This window comes from Rhamphochromis longiceps, linkage group LG7 (genome assembly GCF_057381845.1).
Source record: "Rhamphochromis longiceps isolate RC_006_pf linkage group LG7, R_longiceps_female_GT1.1, whole genome shotgun sequence".
NCBI classification, from domain to species: Eukaryota; Metazoa; Chordata; class Actinopteri; order Cichliformes; family Cichlidae; genus Rhamphochromis; species Rhamphochromis longiceps.
In genome coordinates this window covers 66,771,903-66,785,425 of record NC_140563.1, presented here as the reverse complement: position 1 = coordinate 66,785,425, position 13,523 = coordinate 66,771,903, and the positions used below count along the sequence as shown (strand labels likewise).

Sequence of the window (13,523 nt, the reverse complement as noted above, 5' to 3'; positions counted from 1 at the left end):
ACACTTTTGTCATGTAGAAACTTCACTAAGCAGGTTTAAATGCTTAGACCTGAACAAAATCACAAAATTCTTCTGGCTCATATCCTTTTGATACCCCTCTAACTTCCTAATAAAGATTTTATCGCTCTGTGAATGAGGGCTGTTATCGTTCTGCATCTAACTGTGGCTGGCACATCAAGAGGCTGGACTCAAAGGACACCTTGTACATATCTCTGAGCTACTTGGAGTCATTGGTCAGCCCTGGCTTGTCATTTCATTCTGGAATTTAGACTTGTGACTAAATCCTTTCTGCTGAAGCAGGCTTTTTACCAGGCTCAACCTCACAACAAGAAGGTTCCTGGTTCAAAGATGTTTGTGGCCTTTCTGGGTGCTTCAATTTTCTCTGGGTACACCAGCTTCCTCGCTTCAATAACAGTAGAAAAACATATATAAAGTACATTACATTACAAATGTCATTATTCAAAGTGTACATGTGTTTATGAATCTGCTTGGCTATGTTACTACATGGTAACACTATCAAGAGTTAGAATTAGAAACATATGGCTTAGTTAGGTAGTAAATGTGCACATATTTATTCAAACTGTGTCGGATTATCAAAGACATCATTAAAACCTTCTGGTTCTGATGCCTCAACACTGCCATTTTGAACAGCCTCATATTTTAGCATTAGCCTAGCCAAACATTTAGCTTCATAGTGGCCTCTGTTGATAAACTGAGCCTCTCCCACCCAAAGCCTGTAATTTTGTACTTTCTTCTTGAAACATCACATTATTTCACAAATGACAGAGCATTTTTTCATTTATAACTTCTGCAGTATCATAAAAGACAGGTCACTGTTGCAGGATTGTGGAGGAACTGTAAAATCTCACCCTACTTCATAAATCCATATCTTTGTTATCATATAGATTTAGTATGAGTAAGCTAATACTGGCAGTGAGTAATAACAGCATTCTAACAAAGCTTTTTAAGGGCCAACATAATGTAAGGGCGTCTTGTGGGATTAATTTGAAGTTTAAATCTCAGTACGTTGAAATAACGTCCTTTTTGTGTCTATGTGCTTACCCACCTGCCTGAGCAGTGCAGAAGCAGGTGAGGGTTGTAGGTAGCACGAGTCCACGTGAGCTGACCACCGGATCTTTTCTGGGTTTTGACTTTCGCATGATGTTATTTTAATGCCTTGCGCTAAATATAGCTCGTTGCAACGAGGGTGAGAAGGGGCCTCGTAAAGACCTGGAATGTCAGGGGGAGGTAGCACGAAGACACAGACAGATAAGAAAAAGGTGAAGAGGGGGGTGCAAGGCATGCAGTTTGCCTCACGCGGATCAAGTCATTGGAGGATACACGAAGAGGTTAAAAAAAGAGAGTTTGGTGCTGTGATTCAGAAAGGCAAAGAGCACCTCATCTAAGTCATTATAGACGCCAAATATCTGTTTGCAAGTGTGCAAGTTAGGAGGGAAGCAGGCAGGTGAGGAGAGACTGAGTGATTGAGAGACTTGCAGCACTGACACATATCTCACATCACATTCTTCCATATTTGCATCACAGTCCAATGCTTTGGTGTAATTTGCACCGTAAAGTTTACTTTCATATCAGAAATACTTTGATTTTCGTTTCATTGTTACAGCTCTTTTTCAGTTGCATCTTATCTCATTATTATGAGAAGATGTCACGGTTGTTATCAGTCATTGCTATACTTGTGAGGTCAGGGCTGATGATGCTACCAGATTTAATATAATGGATTTGAGCTTTACTTTGTTATAATTTTTTTTTTTAATCTGATGACGGCCACCTGGTTCCTGAAGACTTGATTGCCTTTGATGGTGGCGACCGATGTCTTTTTGGTACCAGCCAACAACTGCAGATGTTGCTGTTTGGTTTTTACAGCACAGATGTAAATGTGCAGAAATAAATTCCTCAATGTAAACTGTGACGTCTGCACAACTTAAAATGACCTTGTGTACATTTTTCCTTTTGACAACAGATACAAACCTGACAAAATTAACAAAATCACTAGAATGTAACTTTATCTGAGAAACATCTATGTTAAACTAGGGACGGGTTGTACTTTCCTGTAATACCATTTTATACCACAAGTTGGTACAAGGAGTCAATGTCATTGTTTTTTTTGGCTACAATTAATGTCAAATGTTTTTTAGTTTTTTTTTTTAAACCCACTGTTAAAATACTGCCCTCTGGTGGTAAAAGTTTACATTTTGTAGAGTGCATAAAACCAATTTCAACCTAAACTCCACTCTAAATGACAAACATTGATGTTTTACATTGTTTTTATGCAAGCATACATCAGCATCGTGTTTTTAGTACATCACATATTAGATTACATCAGCAGGCTGGTGTCTATAAGCTGTAACAATGTTAAGATATAATCATGCATTGTGTGATTTTTGCAAAACTTTATTTTGTCATGGTGACACCGGAGGGCGTTGTATTATAAAATAACAACTGTGTTGTACAGCTCTCTGCAGGCCCTTTCATTTGATATATTACTCAATATATTTCTTGAAAAAAGGTTTCAAGGTCAACCTTGACCTTGGGCACTAAAAAGAAAGGTCAAGGTCAAATTGTTAGTCAACCTAGTTACTCATGTCCCCAAAGGCCTAGTATATCGTTGTGAAGTTTGGAGACAATAAAAACATATTTGTAATCAAGTTTTAACAGATTTTTACATTTGGTGTGACCTTGATCCGATTTTCAACAACATTAAATCAACTCGGATGGTTATTGGTATCTACCGTCATCGAGTGAAAATTGTACCAAAACAAGTACCAAAATGTTCCCTCCAAAATGTATACTTATTCAGAAACATTGTATTCAAACTGTTATAGCCTGTTACTGTAAAGTAACAGGCTATAACCTCCTGAGAGGTTATAGCCTGAGAGGTTATTACCTCCTCCCGAGAACCAGCCTATCTTTTAAATTATTTGAGCTACCCTGCTAAGTCCTGATGTACTAAAGAGAGGACATCCTGGGCTTTCCATTGATATCTTATGTGTTTGGGTGGCCTCTATTACGTCCAAAGAGGAAGGAAATCCCCAAAAAAGTTAAATGGGAAGATTCCTCGGTTCTCAGGAGGATTTATCAAAGTCTTTCTCCAAAAGTTGATTCTGTTCATCTGGACGTAGCGTTTTGTGGGAGAAACGTTTCGTCACTCATCCAAGTGACTTCTTCAGTCTCAGCTGACTCCAGGTTTCCCCAAATCTTATAAACAGGACATTTGCATAATGACTGAAACCAGCCCACTGGCCTGTAGGTGTGAATAGACTGTCCTGGCCTGACGACACTCTTTCAAGGATGAGGATGTACACATCCTGGACAGGGAAGAACGCCATTTCCCTTTTCACGCCATTTACGTGAAAAGGGAAAGACTATCTCTGAATCGAGGAGGGGGCCTAAGGGTACATCTTTCGCCATCTTACATGCTGTGATTGCAGCCATTCCCCAACTCTCTGTGAATGGTACTCATGGCCATTGATCAGTGGGTTTTGGTCAGTAGTTGTTGATCAATGGTCATGAGAATTTGCATAATTATGATTAAGGAACTGACCTCCCAGCCCATTGTTCCTTCAGTGGGCTGGTTTCAGCCATTATGCAAATGTACTGTTTATAAGATTTGGGGAAACCTGCAGTCAGCTGAGAGTGAAGAAGTCACTTGGATGAGTGACGAAACGTTTCTCCCACAAAACGCTACGTCCAGATGAACAGAATCAACTTTTTGGAGATTTACTTTCCTGGATGATTGAGATGCATCAAGACATTTATCAAAGTCATAACACACGATCGTTAATTATATCACTACATCACTATAGGTCGTTTGTACAAACAATGGCAACAAGTAATGTAGTTTTAAATAGCTCTGTATAGCATTATTATCACTTTGACCTTGAGATCAATCAGTTAACTTATATGACAAATTAGAGGTCAAATGTGACACAGTTTAAATCTTTATAAGGTACTTTCAATATGTTGACATAAGACAGCACACTTGTAAGAATCATGCAAGTTATAAGGCTTGTTGATTTTTGACCAATGTACCATAAAGTTTACCTTGCAGACCTTGGCGGATGCAAGTCAAATTTGAATGGATTGTTAACATGGTCCCACTCTACAGCCCTACAAAGTGTTATCAGAATTCATACAGACCTGCATGCAAACGCTATCAAAAACATAACCTCCTTAGCAGAGGTAATTATGAGCTCTCTATTCAGGAAGTTGTTTTCCTTTTGCCTAAACTCAGCTAAACCCTAACCCTGCTGTTGTTGCATCATAAAACTGAATTCCCTGCTCTAATCAAACAGTGTCATCTCTGGTAAACTGGATTCCTGTACAAGCTTTGGTATTAGAGAAGGTCACAGCACATTAATGTCGTTGCAATATTACGAAAGGAATTAAACGTTAACACTAAAGTCAGCTGTAAGATTCTCTGGGACTGTGGTGGTTTGCTAGAACAGAGGTGACAGGCTGCTGCCTGATATGGTTAAAAGCCTTGCAGCTGCAGCTGCGATCAATACTGAGACTTCTGGCTGAGGCAGAGCTGTGATGAGTTAGAGCGCTGGCTTCATCCAGATGACCTCATTTTTTAAAGCATTTCCACAGGTGAAGCTAACACGATTGAACAACCCTCTTAACTTGATTATCAGCTCAGGTCAGGTGTTGACTTTAAATTTAATACACTTTGCACTCATTTCCAAACGGGCAAAACTGTGTGGCTTAAAGGACTGTGCCGGCTTTTTGGCAGTTGATTGATTTCTGAGTTTTTCCTGGTTTGATTTGCAGGCTAATAAGAAGTAATGTGCAAGATGCTAAGAGGAGGACTGGATGTATTGTTATCAGACGCGATGTAGATTACTGCCACTTAATCCAGAGTGCTTATTCTGAGAGATCCTGGGTGTTTTTAGGGGGTGGATGGATGTGAACAATAGACAGGAGACACTATTTTTCAAAAGAAAGAAAGAGGGGAGGGAGGGATGAGAGGAGCGGGGTTATGGGAGTTTGTTGAGGAACTAAGCTGATTTGCAGTCTGAGCATATGCTGTCTCTTATTCCATCTCACAGTCTGCCCCCATCAAGTATCCTTCTTTTCGCTTTACTGATAAAAACGGGATCTTCTATCATTTTGGCAAATCCTCAATGCCGTTTTTTCCAGCCTCAAAGCAATGATGTGTGGCATTTCCACATGAATAATATTAATGTGGGTTCCTATGGTTGCGTAACAGTGACTGAAACTTTATCTAGGGTTAGGATTAGGTTATGGGGTTATGGCTGGGCTCAAATTCTACCTCCACTGACAATTTATGAGGCCTTATCTGTGACTTTATTTTACTGTTAAAAAACTTTTACAGGTCATTGGATTAGAGGATAATTCCTTATGACTTTACATATTATGTCAGGTCCAAATTCCGCACAGATCCCTGCAAATCTAATGATACTGTGCTTTACTAATGAACTCGGATCACATCTCTTGTATGCATCTTGTTGTTATATGTTGGTTATGAGATTTGCCAAAGATGGGTCCTGGACAGGCAATAAGTGCACCGTAAAAAAAAAAAATCTTTAAAAAACAGTAATATTCCAGCAGCTGGGGTGCTAAAATAATACAATACAAAATAACAGAAAAAAACTTTCCCATGAAAATACAGTTATTTTCAGTAATGACAATACAGTTTGCTGCCCTAATTTTACATGGGATTTTGCATTTTTCAAGTGCTTTTAAACATTAAATTAGGAACAATTTAATGTGATTAAACAATGAAATGACCTATAAAAAAAGGTCAATGAATGCGGCAATATGAAAAATAATACCTAAATGTACAGAAATATACAGTTAGTTTAAATAATGATGGATTGCATTCATATAGCGCTTAAAGCACTTTACAATTCCACTTCATAATTCCCCTCTGACCATCACCAGTAGGGGGTAGGTGAAATGTCTTCTTGCCCAAGGACACAACGACCGAGAGTGTCCGAGCCGGGGCTCAAACCGGCAACCTTCTGATTATAAGGCGAACTGCCAACTCTTGAGCCACAATCGCCCTAAATAACAATAATAATAATTATTATTTGATGTAAAAAAAGTTTATGCGAATGATTTTATATATTTTTCCATAGCATTACATTTGAATTTTACAGTTTTACAGTTTTTTACAGTTTTATCACGATATTTTTTACAGTGTGGGTGGATGTTAAGAGATTAACATGCTGCAGTAAGACAGTGAATATTACTGTGATGGTTCTAGTTCCAAGGAAGGGCTAGAGGTCGATACTGGGGGACTGGCAGGTTAACCTGGTTAGAGCTGGGGGTTTTTTTTGCCACCAGCAGAGCAGGAACATTTTCCAAATGTTTTGGTGTTTTGGTGTTACAGGTTTTTTTTTTTTTTTAAAAAGATCTTTATGTTCCAGACAGGTGTGTGTGTGTGTGTGTGTGTGTGTGTGTGTGTGTATATATATATATATATATATATATATATACACACACATATATTGTTAATCCTCTGAGGTCTAAGTCATGATTAATATTTAATTTTTCCTTTTATTAAATTGTTCTACTAAGTCTTGCCAATCAGAGAACTGTTCTACTTAATTAAGCTCTTAATTTATGTTGCTGCTTGCTGTGCTTAATATTTTGGGGTGTAAAACAGGATTTCCTAAGTTTTTTGGATGAAAAACCTCATCTGTCTCACCTTATCTTTTTAAGTACAACGTGACAGTGGTTGAAGACGGAGCACCGAAAATTAGTTTGAGACTCAGATTTAGATTTAACAATAAAACACATTAAGCTGAAGAATCATTCTGTAAAATATAAAAATAGATTGTTCAATTTTACTGTTATACAAATGTACAATGTCAGCAGCAATGCTCCTGCAGGCTGTGGCATTCAGACTATGATTGATCATTTTCCGGGGACCAAAGTATGCCAAGAAAACATTTCCCACCTCATTACACCAGCAGCAGCAGCAGCAGCAGTGGCAGTGGTGGCCTGGACAGTTGACATAAGGGAGGGTGGGGCCATGGATTCATTCTGTTGATGCTAAATTGTGGCCCTAACATCTGCGGCTTCAGCAGAAAAGGAGATCCGTCAGACCGTGGTGTTTTTTTTCCTTCATTCTTTACTGGTTCAGTCCTGGGGGGCCAGTGTCCACCACCGTCACAAATTTCTCTTCTTGGCTGACAGGAGCTCAAACCAGTGTGACCTTTCATTCAATTCTGAGTAAACTCGAATTCTCAGGGTATCAGCAGTCGCAGAAATACTTACTATGCTGCAGTCGGTCACATGTTTGATGTTCACTAATGCTCCTGACACGTATTTATGTAGGCTGAGGAGTCGGCAGTTTCATTCGATTGTGTTTGTACTTGTAGCATTGGGCACAGGACACACCCAAGCCTGAGTAAAGTAAAGTATTAACTAAAGTAAATTAAAAACACTTTGTAAGGGCTTAGGTTTGCTTCCTCTAGTCGTCCTTTCATCATCACCATCGACAGCAGGTTATCTTGACCGTGTCTACATGCTTACGTGGACTGAGATGCTGCCATGTGATTGGCTGATTAGATGTTTGTTTGAAGAGCTGCTGAAATAGTTTATGTAAAAAAAAAAAAAGGCCAGTCAACGTATTTTTTCAGTTTTGATTGCCATTTATATCTGTAAAGCAACTCTTAGGGGGCAAAAAATAAAGTTTTCTGATTTTCTTTCATTAGCAGGGACATAATGTTGGATTACATTTTGTGCTTTTTGTTGTTTTTGGCATTTAAAGTGTTTTTTGAATCTACATCATTGTTTCCTTTGGGGAATCACTCTGAATGCTGACATATGTGTTGCTAATTGATGCACCACAATGAACTGGTTTTGAAACCTTTACAATAATAAGTTCTATTTGGCATCGTGTTGGGTTTATGGAACTGAAAACAGGGGGTGGAGGGCAGAGTTATTGGCTAGTGCTAGCGACTTTTTAAAACTAAGATTAAAAAAAAGAAAAAAAGAAATCACCATCTACAGTTTCTGAAGGGGAATATATTGCTGTATTTTGTTGTACCAGACTGTAAAGTTGGGTGTGTAATAGGAGTGACTTGATGTTACAACCAGCCTCAGCTGTCCATAAGAATAATAACATTTTTTGCCACATGTGGATTGGCTTATTTTTTGGCTCAGAGGTTGTAGCTTACATAAATACCCATGATAATAATCCATTTAATTTATATAAAAGTTTATTTTAGTCTATGGGTCTATGGGGTTCACTTAATCATTTGTAGTAAGCCTCAAGTGGCCATTTAAGGAACTGCAGTTTTTGGCACTTTGTTTTTATGGTTATTTATTTATTTTCATCACAGGAAATATGATCTTGACAGTTCTAATATTTGTCCAATATTTCAGTGCACCCCTACTTTTGTTTATGAGAAACCAGCACAGAGTTTCTTTAATGTTAGACAGAAACACTCTAAAAGTGAAGCCAGGTTTTCAGGGAATATGAATATGATCATACACTGTGGATGAAAGAACCATTCTGCATTGCTGGGTTACGCTGTATATTAGCATGAAAGCAGAATCTCAGCACTCGTTAAGCAGATTGAAGAAATCAATCCAGTTCCACAAGGAGAAACAGACTCGAAGCTCCTGATTCATCTCCAAACTCGTGCATGTTCACTGCTGCACGGAGCGAACGGTAACCACTAAGCTGTGTCTGCTGTGTGCGATGCACCAATCTGCTCCCCCCCACTGCTCTCTACTGTGTTTGATATGCTCTGAAATGTTTTTGGTGCATACTGATTCGTCTTCTGCTGTGTGTGTGTCTGTGTGCGGCTGCCACCTCAGATGATGTGTTGGCGAGGGATGCCGGTGAGTGTGTGATATGTCTAGAGGAACTGCAGCAAGGGGACACCATAGCCAGACTGCCGTGCCTCTGCATCTACCACAAAAGGTGAATGACACACACACACACACACACACACACACACACACACACACACACACACACACACACACACACACACACACACACACATTTGAATCACTGCCCGTTATATAATTTTGCACTTCTTCTAATTAAATCGACTTACAGCATCTCGATAAAGGCATTCCTTAATGATGGACGGGTCCTGTGCCTTTGATTTAAAGGTTATTCATATTATACTATTGAATGATAGCATATCTAAACACTGATATATCACTGTCACATTATCTGGATGGCTTGAGATGATTACCACATACGAATGGAAAAGCCTTATGCAACTGCCTATTGATCCCTAGAAGTCCCAAAAGTCCCGGGTTCACTGAGTTTGTCACCGTAATGTAATCAGAATTATATTTTCAAAATAAAGGTGGCTATATAGTATATTACCCAGGAGAAGTACTCCGTCCATACATTTTCTACCAGCAGTGTAAGCAGAGAGCAACTCCTAAATGAAACTAAAGAACCGTTCTGAGAATCGTGTTTTGTTTCTTTTATTTTCTCTGTTTGTTTGTGTTGTTCCTCCCAGGAGAATATCCTCCATCATGACCTTAATAATTTTTACATTATATTGAGCTCATTTTTCATAAAGTTAAGCTAAACGCCTGCAAGTTTTTGCGTGTGTTTAGTAAATAACTGCAAGGCTGTAACTCATCATTAGCCAGCCATTAGACCCTAAAGCCCAAATTTACATGTCTGAATTGTTTTCTTGCGTCTAAGAGTTAAAAACTTTTATAATGCAGCTCAGCATAACTTCCAGAAAAGAAAAAAAAAACATTTGTTATTAATGACATCATTAAGTGAACTGCATTTACCATCTTCTTACACACATTAGCTTGTGCTCACACAGTTTATATAAGCTAGCACTGGGATGAGGTATACATTAGACTCTGGGTCAGTAAGTAAGCTGCTCAAAAAAATGAGTCTCACCTGCTTCTAGACATAAAAGCCCAGACTTTTGATTTTTATAAATAAGGTACTGACAATTCAAACAAGTAAAACAACATCTTAGCTTTTCTTACAGGGAAGCCTGTTTTTTCCATATGATGCATGCTGACTACGCAGTCATGGATTTACAACTGGATGCACTCTGATGATAGTGCCTTTTTCCAACCAATACCTCCAACAGATGTTTGAAGCGTAGCAAATGAAAAACAGAAACTACATATATATATATATATATATAAAAGAGGCATATCCAGGTGTCAAAACTGAAGCTAAAGGAAAAGAGCGGTAAACTAAGTTAACTACGTTTCTTTTATTTATTGGCCAGCAGGGGGCGACTGCTGTGGTTCCAAAAATACTTCTGGTTGTATAGAAGTAATAAAAAGGAGTTTCATCCAGCGTATGCTCATCGCTCAACAACTAATCACTCAGAAATTGTTAGCCAATGAGAGTGCAGTTTCACAGTTAGCTCCACCCCTGCCTCGTAGTGTCCTGTGTCGAAACACCGAGACGCAGCAGCAAAAACACTCTCCCCAAGGTTTCGCAATAAGAGTAATCATCATTCATACTGTGGATGATGGGCGCTGTTTGCTTTGTGATTGTGATCAAAATGTCACATGGGGCACATTTACTCACAGAATTTTCACTTTTAGCCTCCGAATTTATATATCTGGGGCACAGCTCCACAGGGCCACATTGATTCTGAAGTATCGTTTTGAAAACAAAAGTCAGTCATTTTAAGACAGCAATGCAATATATCAGTTTATTTTATTTTCCTTACTTTTCTCTCAAATCAAGTTTTTCCAGCAAATTATGTTTTTCAGTTCCAGCTTATATGTGACGTGTGTTAAAAACAGTGAATATTACCAATATGGTGTAAGTACGGTGTTTTGTTGAAAAATTCATACCTGTGTTACTGTTATAGCTGTTACCCTTCAAGTGTTGGATTCATATGCTCCTAAATGTTACATAAATCATCTTTTTCCTTCACTGTAGTAATTTTTAAAAAGGTACCATGCTTATATAAAATCCTGGTAAAATGCTTGGAGCTGCTTTGCAAAACAGCTGCTTTTTTTGGTTATTAAAAAACATTTTGATGGTTGCACCTCATGTATTTCTACTTGTAATGTAGCATTTTATACTTTACGGTGCTTAAATTGCTGCTTAAAACAAAAGATGTCCTTCCACCCACACACAGACTTATGGGGTGTTTTATTGCAAACTTTTCCATAAACACAGCGAGAATGTAAAATGTTACAAGTTGAGAAATAATGCACATTAGTGCCGCTCTTGTGTTCCCCCCTGGGTCTCGTTTACAGTATAAGTTGCATGTTGTGTATGTATTGCTAATGTGGGAGGATATGGAGGCCTTCCAACATGCCTACGTGTTACTTTAGCAACAACCCTCTGTAGTATTGAATCCATCTTAGACTGCAGTATAATTCAATTGTGTTCTTATGAGCTCTCAACGCTTAATCAAATTTCTATTTTTATCAGCTGCATAGATCAAGTAATCGCACTAAGTTCACTCTGTGTTTGTAGCTGCATTCAGGACGCAGCGTCATGCCTTCTGTTTGTTTCTGCAGCTGTATAGACTCATGGTTTGAGATCAATCGGTCCTGCCCTGAACACCCCTCTGACTGACTGACCACCGGGCCCACTCTGAATACTGTTCAAGGTAAGAAACACACTCAGAAGGCCAAATATTACAGACGAAATGTGTGTACAGTGTGCAAAAGAGCCAGTGTTGTCTTTTTACTGCTGCTTAAATGGTGGATTTGATCAGGACAGACTGAAAATGAGGCATACATACCAAAGAGTAAAATCTCTTTCTGTTTCTTGACCTTCTTGTCTGTTACAGGACATCTCGTGGTCCTGCCGGGGATATCTGGACACAGGCGTAACCAAATCTGGTGAAACAATCAAAGTGATCAACACTTACGTATCCTGACAGAATCCATCATCCTACCAAAATAATTACTCCTTGAGAACTGAACCAAAAGAAAAAAAAAGCGTAACTGTCGAACCATCGTTCACTCCCTCCATCTTACATCTGCTGATGATACTGCTGAGAACCCACCACCCTTCCTTTCATCCTTCGCACCTCTTCAAGCTAACAGAGTCCCTTAAAGGGCTTAGTTGGCCTCAGCTCCCCTTCTGACTCAACCGCGGCCAGCTGCTTCCCTGACACGCTCAGGTCCTCGCAGGCCTTACATCACATCTTTGGATTCAGGCTTGTCAGTTACTTGTGTCCAGCCCTCCCATGGCCTTAACTCGGAAGAGGAGTGGAAGCAGAGCGGAGGAAGGAAGAAGGAAGGGAACCAGTGATATGGAAGGAGGAGGAGAAGGAGAAAACCGGCAAATGGATGATTGTTGAGCTGCAGGAGCTCGCTATGAGAAAAAGACTTGTACATTAGTGGGTGGGCCTCTTATCTCAATAGGACGTCAACTTGGTGATGTCCTATCATAACAGACTGGCTCCCAGTGTGCTCTTTTCTCATAGTTCCTGCCTCAGTTCTGCACTCTTCCTCACCAATATGACTCAAATAATTAATTTAAAGTCTCCGCAGTGCTATTTAGATGTGGTTCACGCATACCTGGGCAGGCAGAAAGAGTCAAAAGTGTCAAACTGGGACGTCAGCTTGTCTTGTATGTATGGGTTGGTAAGAGGGACTGGGGGCTTGGTGGAAAGGAGCAGTCCTGACTGGGAGGCCAGAAGGAGCCAGCGATGTAGTTTATGCTCCTACTGTGTGATATGTGTGTTTGGGATGCTCCACTGTCAGGCTTCACCTGGTATGTGTATGTACACTATGTGGGTGTGTGTGTATGCGTGGACTGGTGACAATGTAGCTTTTGCTGAAGCCTTGTGTGTGTGTGTGTGTGTGTGTGTGTGTGTGTGTGTGTGTGTGTGTGTGTGTGTGTGTGTGTGTGTGAGTGAGTGAGGCAGCATGAAAGGTTATCGTAGAGGGCTGACTGAGACAGTGCCGTGAGTGTTTTGAAATGTTTACAGTGTAGCTGTCCATGTTCCCCGTGTGTGCGACTGGCAGTCCTCCCTTTACTTTGCTGATGTTTACAGCTACAGAGAAGCGACATGACATATTGTAAATTTCACTTGTAACCTCTCTCGGCTCTTTCTTTTAAGATCTGCCAGATTTTTCATGTGATCATGATTAGTCATTTTCTTGTGAGAGCCTCGAGTAAGAGCCAGTGTGAATGAGTGTCTCTGTGCATATGACTGTTTGCATGGAAGGATTTCTGAACAGGCCCACTGGGCACAGCACCAAGGCCCAAGGAGTCAGATAACCCCGGTCCAGAGTCTGTCTTTTCTTGCTAATAAATAATAAGAGGACTTGAAAATACTCAAAAAGACCCAAACAATTTGAAAATGGAACAAATAAATAAAAAGAAACTGAAAATATTCTAAAACCAGCTCCAAAGAAATTTGAAAAGATCCAAATCAGAGACCCACAGCTACCTAAAACAGCTACAGACAGACTCGACTGACTCAAAACAGCAACAAAGAGACTTAAAATGATTTAAAACTGCTGCAAAGACACTTAAACTAACTTCAGTGGCTACCAAATGACTGAAAACAACTACAAAGAGACACTAATGATTCAAAAAT

The 13,523-nt window shown here is 39.5% G+C and overlaps 1 protein-coding gene across 1 annotated transcript in view; it reads left to right on the top strand.

Moving 5' to 3' along the window:
* znrf1 (zinc and ring finger 1) overlaps positions 1-12,841 on the top strand; it is a 62,060-nt gene extending 49,219 nt beyond the window's left edge. Inside the window, exons 3-5 of the mRNA XM_085414894.1 lie at positions 8,818-8,923; positions 11,485-11,576; positions 11,760-12,841. Of these exons, the coding sequence (XP_085271020.1) occupies positions 8,818-8,923; positions 11,485-11,542 (164 nt within the window). The 3' untranslated portion in view covers positions 11,543-11,576; positions 11,760-12,841. The remainder of the gene's footprint in view (positions 1-8,817; positions 8,924-11,484; positions 11,577-11,759) is intronic.
* Positions 12,842-13,523: the final 682 nt, after the last annotated feature.